A 26,211-nucleotide genomic window follows, 5' to 3' on the forward strand; every position below is an offset into this window, starting at 1 on the left:
GGGAAGCGGAACCGGGAGAGCCGGGAAGGGTCCAAGGTTCCAGGAAGGGACTGGGAGAGGCGGGATGGGGGATCCAGGGGGTCCCTGTGCCCACCAAAGGGGATCCAGGGGTCCCCGGTGTTGAGGGCAGTGGGGTCTGGGAGCTGGGAAAGGCAGGAATGGGGCTCCAGGGGCTCCCTGGGTCACGGAAAGGGGGCTCTGGGGCTGGGAGAGGTGGGTGGATAAGGGGACGCAGCTTGGGAGAAGTGAAAGTAAGACGGGTAAAAGGGGAATTCCAGGATATTCATCTGGATCCCACTGGATTCTCGCTGAGACCCCCTGGGACCCCGGGGGACCCTCGGGGAACCCCTGGAACCCCTTCCAGGAAGCGCTGGGAATGGAGAACGGGGGGGACGCAGAAATTTCAGAAATTTGGGAGATCTGAGGGTCCAAAAGCCAAGGAAAGGGGCGGGTCTGGGGTCTGGGAAGGGCGGGATGGCCGGGAATGGGGGTGCAGGGAGTCCCAGAGCAGTGACGGGGGTGCGGGGGATCCCAGTCCCGAATTATGGGGGGCAGGGGGATCCCGGTGCCCGAAAATTGGGGTTCAGAGGGTTTCCGTGCCGAGGAATGCGGGTTCAGGGGGAGTTTCCTTCCTGGAATTCGGGGTTCAAGGGGTTCCCGGTGCCCCAAAATGGGGGTTTCGGGGGTGCCGGTGACGAGAAATGAGGGTTCAGGGGGTCCTGGTGCCAGATGAGGGCGAACAAGGGGGTCCCGGTGATGCCAAAGGGGGCTCAGGGGGGTCTGGGTGGCCAGAAATGGGCACTCAAGGGGGTCTGCGTGCTCAGGACCGGGGGTTCAGGGGGGTTTTCCTGCTCAGAAATGGGGGTACAGGGAGGTCCCGGTGCCAGATAAAGGCGTACAGGGGGGTCCCGGTGGTGGAGAAGGTGATTGAGGGGGGTCACAGGACCCAAAATGGGGGTTCACGGGGGTTCCCTGCCCGGGAATGGAGGTTTAGAGGGTTCCCGGTGCCCGGAAATGGAAGTTCAGAGGGTTACCGGCGCCCGGGAATTGCGGTTCGGGGGGTTCCCGGTTTCGGGGGGTCCCGCTCACCTTTGGTCGCACACCCTGGGTTCCCCAGGAGCCCCAGGAGCCCCCAGAGCACCCCCAGCCCCAGCGCTGGAGCCATCGCAGCCGACCCCGATCGCGGCTGTGGCGCAGCTGGAGAGACGCGAAAGCGAAAGTGCCCGAGGGAGCGCGTGGGGAGGGGAAAAGGGGGAGGGGGAAAGGGCGAATTCCAGGGAATTCACCTGGATCCCCTCCTGGCACCCCTCTGGATCCCTCGGGGATCCGTCTGGGACCCTCCAGGGCCGCGCCCTGCGGGACCCCCGGGCCGGGCTGTGCTGAGCTCCCGGCCCTGCGCTCAAACTCTGCCCGGACCCCGCTGGGCTCGGCCCAAAGCCGGGCAAGCATCGGGAGCAGCGGAGCCAATTTTTCCTGCGGGTGCGGGTCCCACCCCCGGTGGAGCAGGGCTGGGCGCTGGGACCCGATCCCTGATTCCCAATCTCCTTCTCTCCCTCCCTCTGCTGTTCTCTCCCTTTCTTCTGGGGGATCATAAATCCCAGAGCGGCCGCAGAGCCCCGTGCCCAGGCCGGGTTTCCCAGCAAAGGGAGGCTGGGGCTGAGGTGCCCCGGGCTGGCCGGGAATGGGGGCCCGGGGGTCCCCGGGATCCCGGAAACGGGGGATCCAGGGGCTGGGAGAGGAGGATACCCGGGAAAGGGGGTGCAGGGGGTGTTGGTGCAGGATAAGGGGGTGCAGGGGGTGTTGGTGCAGGATAAGGGGGTGCAGGGGGGTCCCAATGCCTGGGAATGGGGTGGGGGGGGCAGGATCTGGGAAACAGCAGCAGCTGCTGGGGAGGGACTGGGACAGACTGGGACAGACTGGGAAAAGAACCCACTGGAAGCAGAACTGGGGCACCAGGGATCATACTGGGATATACTGGGACCATACTGGGGGCTACTGGGAGCAACTGGGAGCATGCAGGGGACAATTGAGATATACTGGGAGAGACTGGGAGTGGTTTGAATCATCCTGGGACTGACTGGAATCGTACTGGGAGTGATCAGGTCTGTAGTAGGGGTGAAGAGGAGAAACTGGAATAATGCAGGGAGCAACTGGGATCATACTGGGAGCAGCTGGCCCATGCTGGGATCATACTGGGATCATACTGGGACTGATGGGGTCACACTTGGAGTGACTGGCATAGTACTGGGAGTGTCTGGGAGTAACTGGGATTGTACTGGAGGTGACTGGACTTAGACCGGGAGCAACTGGGACCACAGCGGGGGCAAATGGCATCGGGTAAGGTGTGACTGGGCTCATACTGAAGTGACCTGGGGCCCCACTGGGCTCTTACTGAGAGGGACTGAGAGTGAAAGGAACCATACAGGGCATGACTGGGACCACTGGGACCGTGTTGGGGGCAACTGCGATCCTACCGGGAGTGATTCTGAACATACTGGGAGCGACCGGGATCATCCAGGGGGTGACCGGGACCCACCGGTGAGGCGGCGGCGGAGCTGGGAGGCGGCCGCAGCGCAGGTGGGAGCCGCGCTGGGTTGTGCGGGGGCTCGGGGCTCGCTGCGGGCCTCGGGGGCGGCAGGGGGCTCAGGCGGGTTCGTTGTGCCGTGTCCGGCGCGTGTTGCCGCTGGCGTGAGGGCGCTGCGGGAGCGGCTGCCCGCGGTCTCCTTGCGGCCGCTGCCTCGGCAGGAGCCGCTGCCGGAGCAGCGCTGGCTCGGCCCGGTTGCTGTGGCTGGGACAGAGGCGGCTGCCCCGTCCCCGGAGGCTGCGCTGGGGCCGCCTCCCAGCTCCGCCGCCGCCTCACCAGGCTCCGGCCGCTGCCGCCCCTCCCGAGCCCGCACGGACGCTCCGCTAATGGCGGCTCTGCCGAGCCAGGGGCGCTCTCAGGGCGGCACCGGGGGCCGTGCTTAGCCCGGCTGTGACCAATCAGCGGCCAGAACCAGAAGGGACGGCAGAATCAGCCAATCGCAGCGAGGGGCGAGCTCCGCACACGACGCGGCCTCGTCTCCCTTTCCCCGAACTCCGGCATTTCCCGGCAGCCGCGGCTGAGGAGCGGCGCTGGCGCTGGGCCCGGCCCGGGTAGGAGGCCAAGGAGCCGCTGCTACTGCCCCGAACCGCCGGGAGCTCGGCGTGACCGGGCCCTGAGGGCGCTGGGAGCTGGGGTGAGTGCGGGACGGAGGAGGGACCCACCTGCAGCCCCGGCAGGAGCCCAGGCCGGAGCCGGGGATGCTGGAGAGAGGCCAAAACCTTTCTGTCACTTCCCTCCTCCCCCTGGGCAGGGAACAGCACGTAAGGAAAGGCTCGAGGGTCTGGGTAAGGGTTGGAACAGTTCAATCACTGGTGACGGGGACAACACAATTGTCAGGAAAATTAATCCATAAACATCAGAGATTTATTTCCAAAAAGGAGACTGAGGAGTCCTTTTACTTTATTCGAATAGAGGGAGAGGCCATGGGGCATTCCCCTGGGGTCTCTCCAATTTTTGGAGGACGCAGCCTCCCTTTTTATCCCAGTTTCCCGGCCGCATTTCCCTTCTCTGTTTCCCCATTGGCTGAGGTACGTGAGAGGTGCAGACTTCCCGATACGCCCGATACTGAAGATTTCCCTCTAATGTGTCACCCTCCCTTTTTATTTTTAATTCTTATGGAATTTAGGGTTTTCCCTCATTGTTTCTTTCATTTTTCAATGTTCAATTTCATTTATCAGCAAACCTAAAGTTTGTTTGTAAAAGCAAATATCTTTTCCCGTTCATCAATCAGTAGAATCTTTCCCATTGTTTCTTTTATCTCTGAGTGCTGGTTTGATCTACCAGCAGACCCACAGCCTGTTTGTAAGGACAAAATCCATCATTCCTCTCACACTTGACTTGGGGAAATTAATTGAATTTATTATCAAACATAGCAGGGCAAGAGAACGAGAACTGAAATAATTCCTACGCAAATATCCTCCCCCCACTTCTCTCTCCTTCCCGGGCTTAACTCCATCCTGCATTCCCTCCCTTCTCCCCATCCAGAGGCGCAGGGGATGGTGGTCAGAGCCCGGTCATGTCACAGCCTCCCCTCAGGGACAGGAATCCTCGTCCTGCTCCAGCCTGGGGTCCCTCCCACGGGACACGGTCCCTCGGGAACGGGCTGCTCCACGAGGATCCCCCCCGGGCTCACAGGTGCCGCCAGGAGCCGCTTCCATGGCTCTGCAGGGGCTTCCCAGGGGCTCGGGGCCTCTCTCGGGCATCCCCTGCCCGCGGTCTCCTTGCGGCCGCTGCCTCGGCAGGAGCCGCTGCCGGAGCAGCGCTGGCTCGGCCCGGTTGCTGTGGCTGGGACAGAGGCGGCTGCCCCGTGCCCGGGGCTGTGCGGGGAAATTGACGTGGCCGGAGGTTTCTGTGCCCCGAGGAGACAGAGGAGTCCTGTACAAGTGACTTTATTGCTGAGCAGAGGGAGAGGCCGTGGGGCATTTGCCGTGCGCTCTCTGCCATTGTTGTAGTTCGCAGCCTCCTTTTTATCCTCATTTTCCCGGCCTCATCTCCCTCTCCCTTTGCCCACTGGCTGAGGTACTTGGAAGGTTCAGACGTCCCGATCCGCCAACTGCATGTCCTCGTTGATGTGCACCCCCACTTTTGTAGAACAGCCGATATTCACGGCTCTGTTAAGTCTTTGTTCTTCTGGAAGTTCAGGAATTTAGCGGGACTTTGTCTGAGAAGCACTCCGTGTCAATTTCTAACATTTTCTGAAACTCGTGGTTTCTCCTGTTACTTCCTTCTCTACAAGTCCCTGACCCTATCTCCAAGCAGATTGACTCATTGACTGTTTTTTCTTCCTGGGTCCTCTTTGTTTTTGGGATTATTCTCAGTGCCCTCATTCCCTGCCCTTCTGTAGCCATTTCTGGATCAGGAGGCCTGGCTGCCACCTGCATCCCCTCGCTCAGCTGCTGAATGAGCTGCACTCTCAAGGTGTGGAGCACGGTAAAAAGGTGAGAGTTGCTGTAGCACAGGAGAGGAGAAACAGCATTCGTTTAACCCATGGTCTGCCAGGGAGCCACAAAACCGTGTCCCATTCCCATCCTTTTCATGTTTGGGGTGGAACATGAGCTGCTTTCTCATTTCCTTTGTTATCTGTTTCAGCACTTTTCCTTTGTCATCTTTTTGCCAACAGCAGTTTGAGTCATTTAATTTTCCACAAACTCCTCTTTTTTCTGCTAACAGATGATCTGATCCCATCCCATGGTGAAATGTTGTGTTCCTCATTTCAGTGGATTGCTCAGCAGGAAGGTCAGGAGCTGGAGCTGTCTGGTTGGTTATTCTGAGGGCAGCTTGTAATCTAATGATGCCATTGAAATGAGAAACGGGTTCTGTGATGCTTTCCATAGTATTTGTGACACGATCTTGCTGGTATCCCAAAAGGGAAAAGACAACAAATGAGTGCCAGAAACAGGAGTAACAGAGGCCCAGTATGGCTTATACTCCCACCTCCCATGCCTGTGAGGTTGCAGCCCACAGCAGGTGTATTTGATCTTCTTGGTGACAAATACAGAGGCCAATCTGGTCTTGCCCTCTATTTCCTTGTCACTTTCTCTTAGCTAATTTCCAGGCAAATTGTTTTTGACACGCCTTAACTGTGGTTTCCCACCGTTCCTCGGTTATCTCTCATTCAAAAGGCACTAACAATTCCCATCCACAAAGCTATTACTTTAACACTTTTTGCAATAAGAGCATAAATTTTGTGAACTACAATACTAATTATTCCCACAATTCAAGTATTTACTTATAACCCAGCTAGCATGTCCAGTATTAGAATGAATCAAATAAAGTTTACAGTATGGTACTAATGGAGATGGTAATTTCCCTTCTTCCCTGTACAATTCACAGGCTAAAGTCAGAATACAAGAACTCTTTGACTAAAACAGTCTTGATCCTTCTATCTGAAGTATTCCTCCCCAGGGAGATGTTTTATTCAGGCAGTGCTTAAGACCAGTAATGTAAAGTTTGCCTTATTTCTTAATTGGGTGTTATTCTTTGTACATTTCTTGGATCATTTGGGTTTTCCCAAACCATTGCCACCCAGTCCCCGTTTGAAATTCAATTTGGTATCACCTGGTTTGGTATCAATGGTTAGTCCATTCCTCAAATTCCTTCACAAGTCCTTTGATTCTGCTGGCTTGAATTCACCCTCTTTCTGTGATTCAGATTGCTGCTTCAGTAGTACCTGGAAAGGACTTCTTAATAGCACAGTGATAAAAGAAAGACAATACTGCATTAACTTTTACCATTAGCTTTCTTTAAAACTTTCTGGGTTTAGCTAAAAGCTTCCTCCACAGCTGCCTCTTCTTCTTGTATCCAGCTGTGCTAACAGCTGCAGAGGCAAATTCTTCTTTCTGTGAGCTACAGTTAGTTAAACAAGAAAGGCCAGGCCAATTTTAACACGAGATGAATCACATCTATTGCTTTTTACTTTTTGGGCAACATTTAACTGTTTTAGCCTTACAGACCCATTCCTCAGAAAAAAAATCCTCCTCTTTCCCTTTTTTTCCCACCACATTTCTTTCTTTTTTCACCACATTTCTTTCAGTGCTGTTCCTCAGCCTTCCCCCACTGCTGCCACTTTACTGCAGGGCCCCAGCCAGGGCAGATCCTGCCCCAGGGAGCCGGGCAGAACTTACAGACAGCCACAGGCATGGGGACCCTGGGGGCATGCCTTGGGTCCCTTTCACCCCCTCTCTCTCTCTTCTCTCTCTTTCTCTCTCTACCAACTTGCCTAGGCCAGTGCTGCCATCCTGGACTCAGGACCCCGCAGCTCGTACAGGAGTGGTCAGACACCTCCCAGCCTTGACAGCCCTAAACTTGGTGTCCTCAGGTGCTCCTGACATTCTTTTTTCCTTTTTTCCTTATCCTCTTTTCCCTTCAAGGAGGGCCCGTTCTGATAAACCTTTTTCGGACCCCAGTTCGGCATTGAATAACCATATAACAGCCATGTGTTAAGACACTTCCCTGTCCTTTGTGCAGAAACCGCATTCACACTTCTGTTCTCCTCCAGCACCAAGACATCATCACTCTACATTCTAACATTCCAGAGTCTGCTAACTACCCCGCCCCCTTCTTCAACTTCTCTCTTTCTTCTCTTCTTACTTTCTTTTCTTTTCCCTATCTTTTTCTCTTTTCTTTGATTCAACACACCTTGGACTGTACGAGGTATACACACAACTAGTTTACTTCCAAAAGTAAGCTTACAACTTCCTTTTACTAGGATTGCAGTAGCTGTTATAGCTTAAATACATACTGGCCAGCTGTGGCTTACTGGGTCTAACATCTCTGATAAATAAGCTACTGGTCTCTTTACTCCTTCCCACTCCTGAATTAAAATTTTATGATCTACTCTATTTTCTACATTTATGTACAAATGAAAAGGGCTTTTCTAACAAGGGTAAGCTTAAAGCTGGTACTTAGGCTAGTTTTAACTTCAACTCTTCTAATTTAACATCATTTTCCTTTGTTAATTTTCTATATAAAAATGTTATTGCTTATGTGTACCCATCAATCCATAATCTGCAATATCCCAATAATCTGAGTAGTTCTCTGATTTCCCTCTTTGATACCCTTAATCTTTTTCTTTTCCCAAGAAAATGTAACAGTTATATAGTAACCTTTTTAACCTCAACTTCAGTTTCTCATGATAATAAAAGATAATTTCTATTTGGCTTCTTTACTGGGAGAATAGGGGTATTATGAGGAGACATACAAGGCACTTATGTCCCATTCTTTTTAAGTTCTTCTATTACTGGCTTTAAACCTTCCTGTCCTTCTAAAAATTTGGGGTACTGATGTACACATATGGGACAATCCTTTTTCAATTCTGACACTTATGGGGTCAATATCTAATCCTCTCCTATTTCCTTCCCAGCCCAAACTTCCTTTTAAATTCTTCTTTATTTTCTTGGCTAAGTTTTAAAACTCTAGTTGTCATTTTTCTTTCTTGTGATATAACCTCTATTCTTTTCCTGTAAGTCTTTTCTTAATAAGTTGTTATCTGCCCCAGGCACTAATAAGACATTCTCCATCTAAATTTTAGTTTCTTCTTCAATTACCACATCTTTTAATGACAGGAATTGTGAAACTCTTTCCTTTTGTTCCTGTTACTTTCACAGTGTCTTTGCTTACGCTATAACTTTTTGGAATATTTAACAGGTATGTTCTTTCTGTCCCTGTCTACTACAAATTCGAATTTTTCTTCTTGGGGACTCCAAAGTTATCACAGGGTCCAAATAGTATTTGTCAAAAAAACATAGGGCATATAACTTCTCTATTTCCCCTCTGTGCCCATTTCTTGGAAGATTTTTTTTTATATATAATTTGGGTTTTGACTGATCATTTATAACAATTCTGGTGACCCCAACGTGATTTGAATTTGGGGTTCGGGGACCCCTTTCCAGTCAGGAGGCGCCCCGCTGATTTCAGCAGTCTGATGGGATTGGGAGTTCACAAAACCAATCAAACACTGAACTGAAGGCAGAACCACAGCCAAAGAGGGATAAAAATGGGCCCAGCTCTCAGAAACCCAGAATGATCCGAAGAGGGATCTCTGAGGCCGTGGTGCTTTTATTCTTTTTCACCCAGAAAATCAGCGTGCACGAGGAATCCACGTGAGAAAGGAAATGTGAGTTCCACGTGGCTGAGAGGGGTGTGACCGAGCGCGTGTGTGAGACGTGATTCTATCATGAAGCGAGTGTGGACCCCACGATCACAGCTCCACTCTCCCACAAGGGACGTGGTCGGTCAAGGGGGAAGCGAGCGCTTTTTCTTATTACACGTGGGGCCTGGGACTCGTAGGGAGTTCAGGGAATCAATTGCAGTTAGGTTGGGAAGGGGAAAAGATCTTCCCGAAATATTTCAGGAGCCGATCTGCCTTCTGATCCGCAGAATCAGGTAAGAGAGCTCGAGACCAGTCGAAAGACCCGCGGAACGTTTCTCTGCGTGGCTGAATAGACTGGCGGTGTTTGGCAAACTTAGGAAATCTACATCAGACGGAGACTCGGGACTCACGTTGAGCATCCCAGCTGAAGGAGACAAGGTGAGAAAATTAGCGAACGGTTTTATTGGGAAAATGGGCTTGGGAAAAAGTAAGTTCCAGAAAAAGCCCCAAGAAAAACCTCCCCAAGATGCCAGCAAGGTTCTGCCTGAAATCCTGAGGGAAAGCCCATTGGGATGGATGTTAGAACATTGGGACGACAGCCCCAGGAGAGTGGGAAAATCCAAGGAAAAGATGATACAGTTTTGCATGGAAAAGTGGGGGGGAAAGGAGATTGCGAAATATGTGGTTTGGCCAGTGTTCGGCACTTTCGAGATGTGGATGTGTGAATCCCTGTACAACCACGTAGTCAATCACCACCCGCAGGACTTTGAGGAAATTGAGTATGCCGAGATGTGGAAGTACGCTTGTTCGGGATTGTACCCGATCAGAGCTCTCAGACACTCGGCAAACCGGGGCAAGGAGTGGGAACCACTGGACAACCTTCCACCCCCCTACCTTGTCCCTCCGCCCCAGCCCACACCAGCCCAGGTACCTCCAGTGCCCAGGTTGCCTCCAGAGGCATTGCAGGGACAGGCTTTGGTGCAGCTGCTCCCACTGGCGCTGGCTGCGGCGCCTTCTCTCCCATGTGGGCAGGCAACGGCGCCTCCGCTCCCATGCGAGCAGCCCCAGCCACCAACCCTCCCCAAGACCAAGGAGAAATGGGTATTTTTCCCCAAGAAAGCCACAACTCTCCTCTGGCCCATTGAACGAGGCAGAGAACGAGGAGAGCAACCACTGGAGACAGTGATGACGAGGAGGAAAGCCCGGTCTCTTCCCTTTACGGGAGGTACCGGTGGCTCCGGGAATTATCGGCTTTGTACATGTGCTGATCGACACCAGGGATGTGAGGGCTTTCAAGAAAGAAATGGGGAAACTGATGGATGATCCTTTGGGGGTGGCTGAAAGACTGGATGAATTTCTAGGAACCAGCTCCTACACATACAAGGATCTCAATGCGATCCTGAGGTCACTGTTCAACAATGAGGAGAGAGAAGTGATCAGAGAAGCCACGATCAGGGACTGGGAGAACAGGAATCCCCAGGGGGAGCAGGGAGATCAGAGGTGGCCGAACCAAAAGCTGTCCTGGAGCGCCCAGACGGAGGGAGGGAGACAGAAAATTATAAATTTGAGAAATATGATAATACATGGAATCAAGGAGGTGGTGCCGAAGGGATAAAATAGGAGTAAAGTACTCAGGGAATGTCAGTGAAAGGATGAAACCCCCACAGAATGGCTGGAAAGCCTTTGAAAGAGCCTGAGAATGCATTCCGGGACGGACTCTGACTCTCCAATTGGAGTGGTTTTGCTGAAAACTCAGATCATGGAGAAATCATGGGAAGACATAAGAAAGCAATTAGAAAAGATAGATGGATGGCAAGATAGGGAACTGCAGGAATTGCTCCGGGAAGCCCAGAAGGTCTACATGAGAAGAGACGAAGAAAAGCAGAAGATTCAAGCGAAAGTGCTGGTGGCTGCAGTAAGGGAAGCACAGAAACAGGAACAGGTCAGAGACTTGGCGAAAACTGCGCCAGCAAAGAAGGAAAATCCTTCCCAACGAAAAGGTTCGAACAACCAGAAAAAGGACGTCAAGTGCTGCTACTGCAAGGAAAAAGGACACATTTGAAAAAATTGCCCCAACAAGGTCAAGGATGAAACGATGTTTCAGGAGGATTAGGGGTGTCAGAGGATTTTCAGTTTGGGGTCTGGAACACCTAGGGAGCCCTTGATAAAATTGAGAGTGGGACCCCACAGGCAGGAAATTTGGTTTTTAGTAGATTCTGGGGCTGAACGGACCACGGTGCAGCAGTTACTGCGAGGGTGCTCTCTGAGCGATGATGCAATGATGGTAATTGGGGCAAAGGGGGAACCTTTTAAGGTTCCAGTTATAAAGGATGTCGAAATAGAGACAGAAACTAAAAAGTGTATAGAAATATGTTATTAATAAAAGATGCAGACTTTATTTTGTTGGGATGAGACTTGATAGTGGCATTGGAAATCGGTTTAGCAGTGGAAGATTCCCAGCTCAAGGTGAGGTTGTATAAACTGTGCTGCAGTGTGATGCCATCTCAGGTGTGCCAACCTTTCCCCTCCCCCTTTTCCCTCTTGCTAAGAGCTGCCCATCAATCTCAACATTCCAGCAAGGGCGTCGTGTGGTTGGCAGAAATTCAAAAGATGCCCCTCAGGTCCGGGCTCATTGGCCTGTCCAAGCGCCTTTATCCCTTGAGCCTTCCCCTCCTCCCACCTGGTTGGCTCTTACCTGTCCCTTCCCCTCCTCCTGTCCCCAGGCTTTAAAGGAGACGGGACCATGCGGTCTGGATTCTGTTGGGAGCTGTTACAAGATTCAGAGGTCTGTCATCCTGGAATAAAACTCTGGATTAAAACTCTACGATAGAATCCTCTCCTTTCTCTTCACCGTCGCCTGAACCTTTTCCAGCAGAGGTAAACTGAGCTCCTACTATGCCTGGATTTGTTCCGAGTGCCCAGCTGCAGCATCCAGCCGGCCAAAGGTATCTCTGAGGTGAAACATCACAGCTGCTGCCTTTGGCCCAGCAGCAAGGGTCAGACGGGGCCGGGCACACCACACACGGAATTATTGGGATTTATATTCTATAGGAGGGGAGAGGATGTGGAAGGGGAAATGGGGGAAGGGCGGCAAAGAGGAAGCGGCAGCGCGGTCAGGAGGGTCCCGTGGCGGCCGTGGGGCACAGGGGGTGCAGGGTGGGGATCCGGGGTGGGCCCCGGAGTTCTGGTGAGACATAAACTTTAAAGAATTTAAGGATTTTAGAGGAGCTGAGATTTTAGTTAGAGATAAGCTTTATTGGAGTTAATCAAAATAAATGGGTCAGCCTTGATGAAGTTAGGAGTTAGTAGCTAACTAATAATTGATTGCTTGTCAACACAATGTTTGCTTAGCTGGGTTTATCATGAAGAATATAGAAACTGATAATTAGCTTTCGGGAACATAAGACAGTTGTGGCCTCCTCTGTTCTGAAAACAACTGAAGACGGGGAATGGGAGTTCTACCAAGGGTTCATTTGTCATATTTGCATTGAAAATGTAGAAAGGCCAGAACGAGGAAGACTTCATTTACTTCCTCATTTTGGGACCCCTCCCCATGAAAGGGACCACCCATCCATTTCAAGGAACAATCTACGCATGGTTAATAGCTTTTGAACTAATTACGATACTAAGCGGAGACTGGGATGTACCAAAGTTGTGAATATGCATTTGTCTTTTGGGTATTCACTACTGGTATAGATAAAAGGACTCTGTAATCACCTGAAAATTGCAGTGTGTATTTGGGAGCTATCCCGTATCACAATAAATTACACTTTCTAACTTTAAACTGTTTGAGAGTTTTTGTCCTTCACAGTTGGATATCAGTACTAGATCAATATCCATATTTTTAATAAATCAAGGGACCCCAAAATACCCCAAATCCCCCATAACTCTGGTCAGGGACCCCAAAATGACCCCAAATCTCCCTAAACCTGGTCAGGCACCCCCAAAATCACCCCAAAATCAGCCCAGACCCCCCAAAATTCAGTAACAAACCCCCAAATCCAGTCAAGGACCACCTAAAATCTCCCCCAAATCCCTCAGGACTCCCTCAAATTCCCCCCCAAATCCGCTCACGACTCCAATTCCCTCAGGACCCCCCCAAATCCCTCTCAAGCTCCCCCCCCCCCAATGCCGTCAGGATCCCCAAACCCCCTCAGGAGCCCCAATTCTCCCTCACAACCCCCCAAAATCCACCCAAAGCCCGTCAAGACCCCTCCCAGATCCCCTCAGGACCCTCAATTCACCCTCCGAACCCCACAAAATCCACCTCAAACCCCTTCTGGACCCCCCCATTCTCCCTCAGATCCCCCCAAACCTCCTCACATCCCCTCAGCGCCCTCATACTCTCTCACATCCCCTCATGACCCCCAAATCCTCTCACAACCCCCGAAACTCCTTCACAATCCCCCACAATCACCCACAAATCCCCTCAAGACGCCCTCAGATCCACTCAGATACCCCCAATTCTCTCTCAGAACCCCCAGTTCTCCCTCACGAACCCCAAATCCCCTCAGAACCCCTGAGCGCCCCCAGTTCTCCCTCAGGACCCCCCAGTCCCCCTCAGATCCCCCTAAATCCCCTCAGAATCCCGCAAATCTCCTCAGGATCCCCTAAACCCTCTCACGCCCCCTCAGGACCCCCAAACCCCCTCAGGACCCTCCACGTCCCCTGATGTGAAAAGTGCCAATTTAATGGCTCTAGGCAGATATTTGCTATATGTATTATGTTGTATTGATTAGTAGTGCTGTATTAACATTTTAATAGTATTGTAAATGTAGTTTTGTAGTTAAAAGGTAACTTTTGTAGTTAAAATAGAAACTATGTATGTGGGATTTTTTTTTTTTAAGAAAGGAATGAGGTTCTCGCACCAGATAGCAGCCACAGGACACCTAAATCTTTCAGAGAAAGAGAATTTATTGCTCCATTATCAGAAGAAACGAACTTCTTCCCACCTTGCTCAGCCATGAAGTCGGGATTCAGAGGAAGAAGTTGACACTGACCAGACAGAATCCTGTGTTTGAATGGAATTTATGTATCATGGATGAGGTGTATGAATATGCAACAGGCTATTGCTTTTAAGGGTTAATCCTCTGTTAACGTGTGTCCTTTTTCGGGCTTATTTTGCCCAGAAAGAGGTACCCGGTCCTCCGTAACTCTTGTTCAAATTTTTATTACTCTAATTATATTGCTATTTTTATAACCATTTCATTACTGTTCAACTTCTAAAATTTTAAAAATAAGTGGCGTTTTCACACCTCAGGACAATAAGTGGCGTTTTCACACCTCAGGACCCCCAAATCTCCTCAGGACCCCCCCCCTTCTCCCTCACACACCCCAAACCCCCCCAGCCCCTCCTCACCGCCCCCCCGCCCCCGCCGCTCCCGGTGCTGACCGCGGTCGCTGCCGCCCCTCCCGCGCCCCGCCCGGGGCCGTTCCCGTTCTCCGTTTCCCGTGGCGTCTCCTCCTCGCCCCTCTCCGGAGTTCTCCTGAGGCGGCTCCGCCGTTACCGCGCTCCGTTCCTGGGGCCACTTCTGGGCCGGGACCGGCTCGTTCGACCCCCGGAGCGTCCCCAGAGCCGGGTCCCCAGTGAGAGTGGAGCCCCAAGAGGCGCGACAGGGGGGAGAGAGGGGGACAGAGGGGACCGGGGGCGAGGGGGCAATGGGGGATGGAGGGGACAGGGGGGGTGGCAGGGGTGGCAGAGGGAACAGCAGCGGGGCAGGGGTCAGGAGGGGCTACGAGGGGAGGGGCAGGGGGTGGCAGAGGAAACAAGAGGCTGACAAAGGGACAGAGGGGACAAAAGGGACCCCTAGGGGGCAGGGGCCAGCCCAGGAGGTCGTAAGAGCCACCAGGTCCTTGACACCTCCCCTGTCCCCTCCGGAGCTGTCCCCAGCCCTGCTGCAGCCACAGGTCACCGTGGTGGCCACCCTGGGCGAGCTGCTGGCCACCCTGCCCAGGCAGGACGAGATGATGCTGCTGCCCGTGTCCATAAGGTGCCTGTACTGGGACCTGGAGGACTTCACCGAGGAGCTCCGGGCCACCCTGCATTGCACTGATGACACCTGGTGGCACTGCAATGTCACCTCCGATGATGGTGACCCTGTCACCTCCCTCAGCTGGGCCCTGGCTGCCTGGGAGAGCACCCCATGGACCACCTGGGACCGTGTGACAATGGCAGCCAGCAAGTGGCAGCGGTCGGTGTCTGTGCTTGTGAACAGCTGGGCTGACCTGGCCAGGGCAGTCACCGAGCTCCGCAACACCTGCAGGGATTTGGCCACCGAGGCGGCTGACATGGTGGCCACTGCCACTGCCTGGGCAAGGAACCTGCAGGCCCTGGCTGCCCATGATGGGACAGCTCAGGAAAACACGGTGGAACCTGCAGGCCCTGGGCAGGGAGGAGGGGGCTGAGGTGGTGGCCGGGCATGAAGCCCAGGTGAGGAGAGAGGCCGGGGTGGCTGCCAGCGAGGCCACAAGGGCCACCATGGTGAGACAGCGGCTGGAGGCGGCCCTGGGGCTGCTGGAGCGCTTGGTGGCCGCGTGTGACGGAGCCACCGCCTTCCCCCGGGAGCTGCAGCGCAGGGTTGGGGACATCGAGGCTGCCCTGGAGAGGACAAATGAGGAGTCCCCTGATATCCCTGAGGACTTGGTGGGACAAACAACTCAGGGACAAACCATTGTGAGGGAGGAACATGGGGGGAACCGAGGGTCAAACCATAATCTCAACTTATAAAAAACAACCAACTTTACAACAAAACCTGTATAAAACACACAATGCTACACTTGGTGGCCAAGGTGGCCGAGGCTGAGCGGCTGTGGGAGGCAAATGCCCGCCTGGCCAAGGATGACCTAGAGGGGACAATTCAAGACATCACAGGAGGCCCCAAATGCCACCAGGTCCCTGACACTTCCCCGTCCCCTCCCCAGCTGCTGGAGGCTCTGGTGTCCATGGTGGCCACCCTGGTTGAGGTGACAGCCACTGTGACCGGGCCACGCTGGGGCGTGCGGCGCTGTGTGCCCCCAAAGCTGCTGCACGCGGCCCTGAGGATCTTCACCCGGAGCCTCCGTAAGGCCCTGGACCACCCTGGTGTCACCTCCCTGGGTGACCCCGGTGTCCCCTCCCTGGGCCAGGCCCTGGCCACCCTCAGGGCCACCCTGGGGGCCACCTGGGCCGGTGTGAGAGCCGCGGGCAGCGCCTGGCGGGAGCTGGTGGCTGCGCGCGAGGGGAGATGGAAGCAGCTGCTCGAGGAGGCCACCAAGCTCCGTGATGCCTGCGAGGACACGGCCCTCGCCTGGGCCAGGCACCAGCAGGACGAGGCCACCCAAAGGGGGACAGCTGGGGACAACCTGGCGGCCACTGCCCAGCAGCTGATGGTGGCCCTGGACAGGGATGAGGAGGCCTCAGCGGGGGCTGCGCACGGTGCCCGGGTGGCGGCGGCCACCAACGAGGCCGTGGGAGAGGCTGTGGTGGCCACCAGGCCGGTGAGGGCGGCCATCAGGAGGAGACATTGGGCAGAGGTGGCCCTGGGGCCGCTGGAACACTTGGTGGCCGCGGGTGACAAAGCCACTGAGTTTATCAGTTACACGGAGTGCCAGCTCAGGGACACCAAGGTTGCCCTGGAGGGGACAAAGGAGGTGTCCCCTGATGTCCCTGAGGCCTTGGTGGCCAAAGTGGCCAAGGCTGAGCAGCTGTGGGAGGCCAGTGCCCTCCTGTTCAAGCATCACCTGCTGGGGACACTTGGGGACATCCATGACCTCCTCTTGAGTCCCTGTGGTGGCCGTGGTGGCCCCGGTGGCCCCGGCAGCCGCGCGGTGGCCAAGAGGTGCCAAAAAGCCATCGAGGACATCCCGAGGCTGCTTCAGGACAGTGACATCACTGCTGCAATGTCATTGTGGCAGTGACATCATTGGGGACATGGCTGCTGTCACCTGTCCCCTCTCTCCTCCCCACATGGGATTTGAGACAAATCTGGGGAATTTTCTGGGAATTTTCATTGAAATTGTCCCAAATCCTGATGGAAATTCCTGGGGTGACATCACTGGGGACACTCAGGGACACTCTGGGGGCACTCAGGGACATGCTAGGACAGTCTGGGGACACTCTGGGGACACTCAGGGACACTCTGGGGACACTCAGGGACATGCTAGGACAGTCTGGGGACACTCAGGGACACCCAGGGACACTCTGGGACACTCTGGGGACACTCAGGGACACTCTGGGGACACTCAGAAACAGGGGTGACTGAATCCCCTCAGCAGCTTCCAGCTTTCTACTGTACCTGCAGAAGAGCCAGGTCATAAATGACAATTTAATAATTGGTCTCTGCCATTCTGCATTGGCTTCTGCAGTTCTGCATGGGCTGCAGCCATTCTGTATTGGCTTCTGCAAAAAAGTACTTTCACAAGTATTTTGCTCTGGTACTTGATTATTGATTATTGATAATTCTGTGTAGCTGCTCACTGGTTCAATATAACTGATCAGTTTAAATGTGCATCATGTAACGGATTTAATGCTGGGGTAATAAATAGGTATTATATCACAAGCCTTGAAATATTAAAAATAGACAAATATTGAATAGATAAATATTAAATGTTAAAATGGCAAGTCTGCAATGTTAAAATGCTTTTGTGTAACTGACTCAGGTGTGAAACAATTCTCTTGTTTCTCAGATCTGCAGACCAACCTCTCCAGGTGATGATGACAGTGACACAAACGTGAGAGGAATTTATGAATTTATCAGGGAGTGTGAAACAACAGGATGGAACCAGGAGAAGAAATCAAATATATTGACCTAATCTACAGAATGTCCTGCAGACAAGCCAGAGGTTCAAACCAAACAAGAGTTCCTGGAACATCCAAACCTCCCGGGAATGTTTGAATAATGTCTAAACTCAGGAATGTGTTTGCAGCCCTGCCTTGGAACCGGATCTGGAGAACAACGGGTTAAGTTAAGGGTGCGTTCTTTGGCCAACTGCTAAAATCCTTTTATAGCCCTTATTAAACGTTTGCAATTTCCAAGGAGTGAACTTTGTTTCTCACACCCGGCTGTGGTTTGGGGGCCCCCCCGCTGCTGCTGAGCACTGAGCCCGCCCCGGGTGTCGCTGGGACCCCCAAAAACCGCAGCCACCCCCGCCCTGTTGGGGATTGGGATTTTCTGTTCTCTCCTTGTTACTTGTGGATTGTTTTTCCCATTGCGTTGCTGAGAGGCTCTGATGGCCGAGTGCTCGAGAAGGCGGGGAGGGGGAACTCCTCTGGTTTTTGGGAGTTTCTCCGGGAGGGGACGATAGAGGTACCGGGAGAATGGGGGCGGGTGAAAACGATGGGGTTGGGGGCAGCGTCTCTCTGTGGCTTTGGGCATGGGAGGAGGGCGGCCGGGCTGTGCCTGCAGAGAGAATTCACTGGCACGGCCGGAGCTCAGCCCTGAGGGACCGATCAGGGTCCGCTCCTGTGCCTCGGGAATCCTGAATTCCATGTGCCCCGGGAATCCTGAATTTCGTGTTGTTAATTACGAGAGCAGGCTCCCGGTGCTAAAGTGATTTCAGCATTTATTATAATAAAAGCAAGGCCCAAAGCAAGGGGGCCCCGGGCCGAGCAGGAGCGTTCCCGTCGAGGATGGAGCAGCGCCGGCGCTGGGGCTGCTCAGCAGCGATGTCCCGAATGTTCCAGACGGAGCAGCACAGATTCAGTGGGTCTGAATCCCCTTTTTTATTCTGCTTTTTGTCCCTTTGGCTTGGTTTCTTTTTGGATTTGGATCCTTCATTTGCATGAAGGTTTAAGGCGCTTGATTGGCCCGTTACAGTTCTGTCCAGGCTGGCTGGTTTCGCTCGGGGGGTGGTGAACTTTACTGAGGTGTGTTGTGGTACGTTGAGTACCGTATTTCTTATAACTACTCTTTTAAATATTAAAAGAGAAGTTATAAATATATATTTATACATATACTTAATATATTTAATATATATATTTAATAGATATAAATATATATTATATATTATATATTATATATATTTATATATTATATATAAAATATCTATAATATATTTTATATACGATAAAATTAATATATATATATTTATATATATATTTATATATAAAGATATATTTATAAATATATCTTTATATATAAAAACGAGTAGTTATAAGAAATATAACTTTTACAATATAATAACCAAACGAACAGTACATGCCTAACCATCTATCAACTATTTACAACACTTTCTAACCTATTTTTAACAATTCCCCCCTCTAACTATTTGATCAGGCTTCCAGCCTGCATCAACCTTTTAGAGTTCAACTTCTACTTTTCTCAGTTTCTCATGCTGTTCAAGCACATCTCTGGCATTCTGATCACTCTGTTCTTTCATTAACATGACTTTTTCACCGTTTTTCCCTTCCACATTCCCTTGCAGCACGATGCTGCTGTGGACAGTGCTGGTCACTGTCCGGCCTAGACATGGAATTGCACGTGGCAGTGATATTGCACTTGCTGGTGCATACACTGCAAAGGCCAATTCCTTCCACCATTTACCATTCCAGGTGAACAAGTTGTCTCACCAGTCGGAGTCTCCAAACAAGGGGGTCCATTTTTGTGCTCCAACATAGGTAATTTTTCAAATATTTTGAAGAATGTTTTTAATTACATGACTATGGTCATTGATCTCTTGGAAGCATTCTGAAGTATTAAATTTCCCACAGATCCCTCCTTCCCCTGTGAGCAGGTGGTCCACTGCCAATGGGATCTGGTAAATGCCTGATGGTGTTTGCTGTTGCTGCTGGTTTGAGAGATCGATGGTCAGAGCTGTTTGATTGGACACGATTTCAAGCCCTGCCTGCAGATGGATGATTCGACTGAGCGTGAGCTCTGGGGTTCTGTAGCCCCAGGGTCCATCTTGTGCCCATCAGGATCTATAATCCTTTCTGGGGTCCAAATGTCACTGTTCCAATTTTGGGTTCCACCAATTAAACTCCTTTTCTCTCTGGCTAGATCATCATACACCGGCACTCCCGAGTTTGATTTTGCGTCCTTAGGCAGTAAGGGAAAGGATGGATTTACTGCTCCAGTTGTGCAACTCCCGCTCCACCCTCCTGGTAACTTCACATTGGCTGTGTTACCACAGATCCAAAATAAATTTTTAGGTGCATCCCTCTCATGGTTTGATGCTGGTGCAATGCTGGTGATTTATGAAAATATATTCTCTCTGGTGTCTACTGTGAGATGTGATTAGAAACAGAGCAAAGCAGGCTCTAGCTTAGGAATAAAGAAAAAAACTTTATTAACCTACAACTATATGAAAAGAGAAACACACACAGAACTCAGAATGAAAACTTTCTAAAATATTCTTCCTCCCCCCACTAAATTTCTAACACATTACAGTAAGACAAAACTTTGGGTTCTCAATTCACTTACTACTCTTCAGATAACAAACTCTCAATCTATCATCATTTTTCAGATAATCAATTTTCAGTTTATCAAGAGGAGAGGAGTCCGTCTTGTACCACAGGCTTCCACAGGAAACACAGTTGAAACCTCTTGTGTTTCCATGTCACACGTGGCACCACCCGGAGAACATTTGCCATCGTGACATCTTCCTTCCATGTCCAGTGCTCTCACCACTGTACATGGACCAAAGCTGCTTCTGGGGTTCCCCTTTTAAGGATGCTTTGCCCAGTTCCAAAAAGAGCACAGTCTCTCACTTTTGGGACACCTGTCCCCCCCAAATTCACCCCCTGGGGCCGAGGGATGTCGAGAACAGAGATCTTCTTCTTCACTGAAGATCGAGGGCACCACCACACCCTCCTCACCCGTTGTCTCTGTTCACGCTGCTCCTTCACATAACATCACTGCACTCTCTTGGCTCTGAGCCATTGCTCCCCCTAGATGCAGTCTCTGTGTCACAGGAAAAATGGTTCTGTCCATGGCTATACAAGAAAAGTCCAGCCAAAGGCCACTCCATCATCTCCTCCCAGCTAGGATTCTTCTCAACTTCTTCTGACATCTTTTGCTTGCCCACACATTCATCACACCAGCCTATTACTTTTTATTTCATCTCTCTCTTCTCATTCAGCTTCAGAATAATCTGCATTTGTAAAGTTTCTATCATTTAAGAAAAGAGTTCAAACCTCAGGCTCTGCCTGTCCAGAACTCTTACGCTGCCCTGCCCGGCACCTTCTCGCTGCACCCTCGCTGTCCCACCCGCCCCTTCTCCTTCTCAGCCAGCCCTGCTGCCCGCGCATGGTATCAAATTTCAAAGGAGCACAAACACAGGCACAAGCACAGGCTCTCTGTCTCTCTCCCAGCGTTCTTCTACCCTTCTATCTTGCCAAAGCCTTCGCTTCCCTTCTCTGTCCCCAGCTCTGCCCTCCCTCGCCCGGGGCATCCCCTGCCCCGCTCAGCCCGCAGCCGGCAGAAGAGCTCTGGCTTCTCCCACAGACCACAACTAAAGAGCTTCCCCTGAGGGTTCTCTGCTTTTCACCCCCTGTGTGCTCAGAAGCGAATCCATATCCTCAGCAGCCACACCAAATGCCAATATTCAAATCTCAACACTTATCCATTTAACCATCAAACACTCAAAAAACTCACTTCCTTTTCAAACCAAAACAATCCCAGAAATTATAATCTTGATTTGTTATATGTTTCCAATATTTGGATAGGATATAGGATTCGTATAATCTCCTAAGCACTCAAACCTTTTCTCTTTTTGACTGTATACACATCGACTTTCAGTTTTCTCTCTTGACCAATATGACTGGGGAGTTTCTGGGATCCACCTGGTGTGTGTGTGTCATTTGCTGCCAGATATCTTTTTCATGGCGTTTCTCCTACTTCAATAGTATACATTTTCCCTTTTCTTGATCAACACTCTTCCCCTGTTATTGTTGATTTAAGCTTCCACTCTCCTTCCCTTCTTTTGGGTACTACCAGTTTTTTCCCTGATGTAATCCATTTTAAAATGTCCAGGGGACTTAAACTGATACCATCCCATGCCCAAATTTCACTTAAGTGCTTCCTCCCACACACCCAACAATCAATCAAATTAAATTATTTTGTAATCTTTTCCACCATATCAATTAAAAGATTCTTTCCATATATTTGTCCCTCTCTATCCCTTTGTCTTTTCAGTTGCACGTTTTTCTCTTTGAATATATCCTCTAAGTTAGTTTCACTTGTTTAAAACACACCCATCTTTCTTTCATAGGACACTCTCCTGACATCTTCTGGCTGGGGTTTGCAATATTTTTAGCCATCTGTGAGAAATGCATATTTTATGATTGGCTTTTTGCAAATATTAAAATGAATATTGTATGTGTTATGTTAGAAAGTGATGCTGTATTAATTTTTTTAAAGTAGTATGTTAAATATAGTTCCAGGTTAAAACATAATGTTTAAATAGAAACTATGTATGTGGGATATTTTTTATAGAAAGGAATGAGGTACTCCCACCAAGATAGCAGCCACAGGACACTGAAATCTTTCAGAGAATTTATTGCTCCCTTATCAGAATAAATGAACTTCTTCCTGCCTTGCCTTGCTCAGCCCTGAAAATGTCATTAAGAGGAAGAAGTTGACACTGACCAGAGAGAATCCTGTGTTTGAATGGAATTGATGCATCATGGATGAGGTGAATGAATATGCAACAGGCTACTGTTTTTAAAGGTTAATCCTCTGTTAACGGGTGTCCATTTTCAGGCTTATTTTGCCCAGAAAGAGGTACCTGGACTGTTTGTAACTCTTTGTTTTTATTGCCTCATATTGTCCTAAATCCCAATTGTTCAAATTTTTATTATTTGAATTATATTACTATTTTATAACTATTTTATTACTATTAAACTTTTAAAATTTTAAAAACAAGTGTTTGGCATTTTTCACACCAGCCAATATATTTTATTATCCTCTTTTCAGGCAGTTAACTGGGAGTGATGGATACATTTGGGATTCATGTTTGTGTGTACTCTGATTAATGCACTTTCTGTACCTCCTCTATCCAGGGATAGTCACGCTTCTCACAAGTGTTTCCTCCACTCCCTTTGCAGTGAGGGAGCAGCAGCGTTGCTGCCAGTGCGAGTCTGGTGCGGGCTGCCCTCCTCACCTCGCCATCCACAGGGGGTTTTTGTGCTAAGCGAATGCAAAGAGAGTTTTTCCCGGAGGGAGTTCCTAATCGAGTCTCGCCTCCCACCTCTGGTTTTCCCTTCTTCTGGAGACATTCTGCCATGACCCTTATTGTATCCACTCCCTTCCCTCAGTTTGGTCCCAATTAGGGTTGCAAGGAGAGAGCTCTATGGAGCAGTACTGGAAACTGAGATGTTATTTTGACTGTCAGTTCTTAGCTGAACAAAACTTGAAGTTATACTATAACTATATTTTTAACAAACATTAACAAACTTTAAGGATATACAGATAACAATGCAGATGTTCCCCATGGGGGGGTTGTGTTCAGGGTTGCACTTCTTTCCGTGCTTTCCTCAGGACCAATTTCAAGTCTTTATCATTTCTGTTGGCTATAATCCATTTGCTTGCCTCAGCTGGGGGTTGTACTTGTGAAAAACGCCAATCACTTGCTTTTAAAATTTTAAAAGTTCAATAGTAATAAAATGGTTATGAAAATAGTAATATAATTAGAGTAATAAAAATGTGGACAATTATGATTAGGACAATATGAGGCAATAAGAACAAAGAATTACGGATGCTCTGGATACCTCTTTCTGGGCAAAATAAGCCTGAAAAAGGACCCACGTTAACAGAGGATTAACCCTTAAAAGCAATAGCCTGTTGCATATTCATACATCTCATACATGATACATAAATTCCACTCAAACAAAGGATTCTGTCTGGTCAGGGTCAGCTTCTTCCTCTTAATTCTGATGGTGTCTTCAGGGCTGAGCAAGGCAGGGAAAAGTTAGTTAAGGGAGCAATAAATTCTCTTTCTCTGAAAGATTTCAGTGTCCTGTGGCTGCTACCCCAGTGTGAGTACCTCATTCCTCTCTTTAAAAAAAGTATCTGACATAGCGTAGTTTCTATTTTAACATTATGTTTTAACTTAGAACTATATTTAACACACTACTTAAGAAAATTAATACAGCATCACTTTCTAACATAACACATATAATATTCATTTTGATATTTGTGAAAAGCCAATCATAAAATACTCATTTTTCACATTATACATAAGCATTTAGTTGCTTTGTTGCAATATCTCTTAGCTTTACCACAACTTGCTCTGTTTTATTCTAAGCCCCAGTCATCTTGCTACCTCATCTCTTATACTGTATTATACTGCTTTTATTTTGATGCTTTATTTGGCTATTTGGTCAGAAAGCTTCAGAACCTTTCTTTGTGTCTGTTTTCGACACAGCAGATAGAAGCATTTGCTGATTCCATTGCCAATTGACACGAACCACAAAAACATTTGTCACATGGGGGGGGTGTCCCCTGGGTGGGGGAGGGGCAGTGAGTGAGGGGTCCTGGTGCACTTGGGGGGGGGGCTCATGGATCAGGGGGGTCCCAGCGCATTAGGGGGGCAGTGAAGGGGGGGAGGCAGTGAATGGGGGGGTCCCAGTCCATGGGAGGGGCCCGGTAAATTGGGAGAGGGGGTCCCTGGGGATAACGGGGATCCCGGCCGATAATGGATGGGGAACAGGATCAAGCCCCAAGGGATCCTCCCCAGTGCTGGGGACCCTCTTGGGCCCCCCCAGCGCTTGGAGTCCCCCCGGTCCCCACACTGTGCCCGGGGGGTCCCACAGCTCTGAGGGGGCAAAAGGGAGGGGGCAGAACCCCCGTGATGGGGGGGGGGGGGGGGGGGGGGCACAGGGGGGGTCCCGGGCCTGGTGCCTGGGGGGGGGAAGTTGGCACACGAGGGGGGCTCAGTCCCACTCCTGGTGCTCAGTGAGGGGGGGTGTCAATGCACAGGGGAGTCCCAGTGCCTGGTGGCACCTGAGTGTCCACAAGGCTCCCCAGTGACGTCACTGTCCCAATGACATCACAGCGGTGACATCACTGTCCCTGCAGCACGCTCGGGATGTCCTCGATAGCTTTTTGGCACTGCTCAGCCATGTGGGCTACTGGGGCCACCGTGGCCACCACGGCCACCATAGTCACTGAAGAGGAGGTTGTGGATGTCCCCAAGTGTCCTCAGCAGGTGACGCATGGCCAGACGGCGCTGGCCTCCAAGGCCTCAGGAGCATCTGGGGACGCCTCCTCTGTTCCCCCCAGGGCAGCCTCGATGTTCCTGAGCCGGCGCCGCAGCTCCCGGGGGAACGCGGTGGCTTTGTCACACGCGGCCACCAAGTGCTCCAGTGGCCCCAGGACCACTTCCCCCTGCTGTCCCCTCCTGGTGGCCACTCTCAACCAGCTGGCGGCCACCATGGCCTCTCTCATGGCCTTGCTGGCCGCCTCCTCCTCACTGGTGACCGCCGCCAGCCAGGCCTCAAGCGTGGCCACCGCCGAGGCCACCTCCTCCTTGTCCAGGGCCACCGACAGCCGCCGGGCTGTGGCCAACAGGTTGTGCAGAGATGTCCCCCAGCGGGTGGCCTTGTCCTGCAGGTTCCAGGCACGGGTGATGGCGATGGTGGCGATGGCAGCTGCAGTGATGGCTGCAGCTGTGGCCGTGTCCCTGCAGGTGTCACGGGGCTCGGTGGCCTCCCTGGCCAGCCAGTCCCAGCTGTTCTTGAGCACCTCCACCAACTCTGCCAGGCGCTGCCCGCGGCTCTCACATCGGCCCAGGTGGTCCCAGGGGTGGCCCCAAGGGAGGCCAGGGCCTGGCCCAGGGAGGGGATGCTGGAGTGGTGCAGTGAGGTGACAGCGTGGTAGTTCAGGGTCTTGTGGAGGTACCAAGTGAATCTCCTCAGGGCCACGTCAGGGACTTTGGGGACACGCGCTGCCGCACGCCCCTGTGTGGCCTGGTCACAGCAGCTGCCACCTTGCCCAGGGTGGCCACCAGGGCCACCACAGCCTCCAGCCACTGGGAAGGGAACAGGAGAGGTGTCAGGGACCTGGTGGCACTTGCGGCCTCCTGGGGTGGCCCCTTTGTCCCCTCCCTGGAGGGCTCTGCTGTCCCCTGTGTCCCTTTGTCAGTCCCCTAATGCCATCTGCCACCCCCCGCCACCCCCGCTTTCCCCCCCGCCTCGCCGCCCTCGGTCCCCTCCACCCATCTGTCACCTCCCCCCTTCCCGCCGCGCCCTCCTGTCCCCTTTGCGATCCCCTGTCCCCTCTGTCACCCCCCGTGTCTCCCCTGTCCCCTCCCCTGCCCCGCGCCGGGATTGCCGCACCTCGCGGGGCTCCATGGCCGCTGGGGACACTCTGAGGACGCCTTGGGGCGCTCCAGGGACACTCTGGGGACACTCCGGGGGGCGAACAAGTCCCTGTGACAAGCCCCTGTCCCAGCCGGGGACACCGTCCGGGCAGCGGCGAGCGCGGAAGGGACAGAGCGAGGTGACGTCACCGCCAGGCCCCGCCCCCTCCCTCCGCGGGGCCACCCGGCGGGACACGGCCCGGGCCAGCAGCAGGTGACCGCGCAGGGACACTGCGGGGGCACGGGGACACCGCACAGG

General features: G+C 51.7%; 1 protein-coding gene across 23 annotated transcripts in view; it reads left to right on the forward strand.

Annotated features, from left to right (window-relative positions):
- The window catches only part of LOC139604922 (zinc finger protein ZFP2-like), a 178,318-nt gene that overhangs the window by 1,242 nt on the left and 150,865 nt on the right, over positions 1 to 26,211 (forward strand). The window contains exons 1-4 of one of the 23 annotated variants that reach the window (XR_011684142.1): positions 1,775 to 3,218; positions 4,929 to 5,022; positions 8,660 to 8,699; positions 8,963 to 12,459. Coding sequence is in view for 1 of the 23 variants with exons in the window: in XM_071456254.1 (XP_071312355.1) it covers positions 2,328 to 2,337; positions 2,426 to 2,577 (162 nt within the window). In the remaining 22 variants the exon portion in view is untranslated. The other 22 variants (XR_011684150.1, XR_011684149.1, XR_011684146.1 and 19 more) reach the window with 22 other exon arrangements.

Source organism: Agelaius tricolor, unplaced genomic scaffold, assembly GCF_023055355.1.
Source record: "Agelaius tricolor isolate 1412-34295 unplaced genomic scaffold, bAgeTri1.0.p SCAF_57, whole genome shotgun sequence".
NCBI lineage: Eukaryota > Metazoa > Chordata > Aves > Passeriformes > Icteridae > Agelaius > Agelaius tricolor.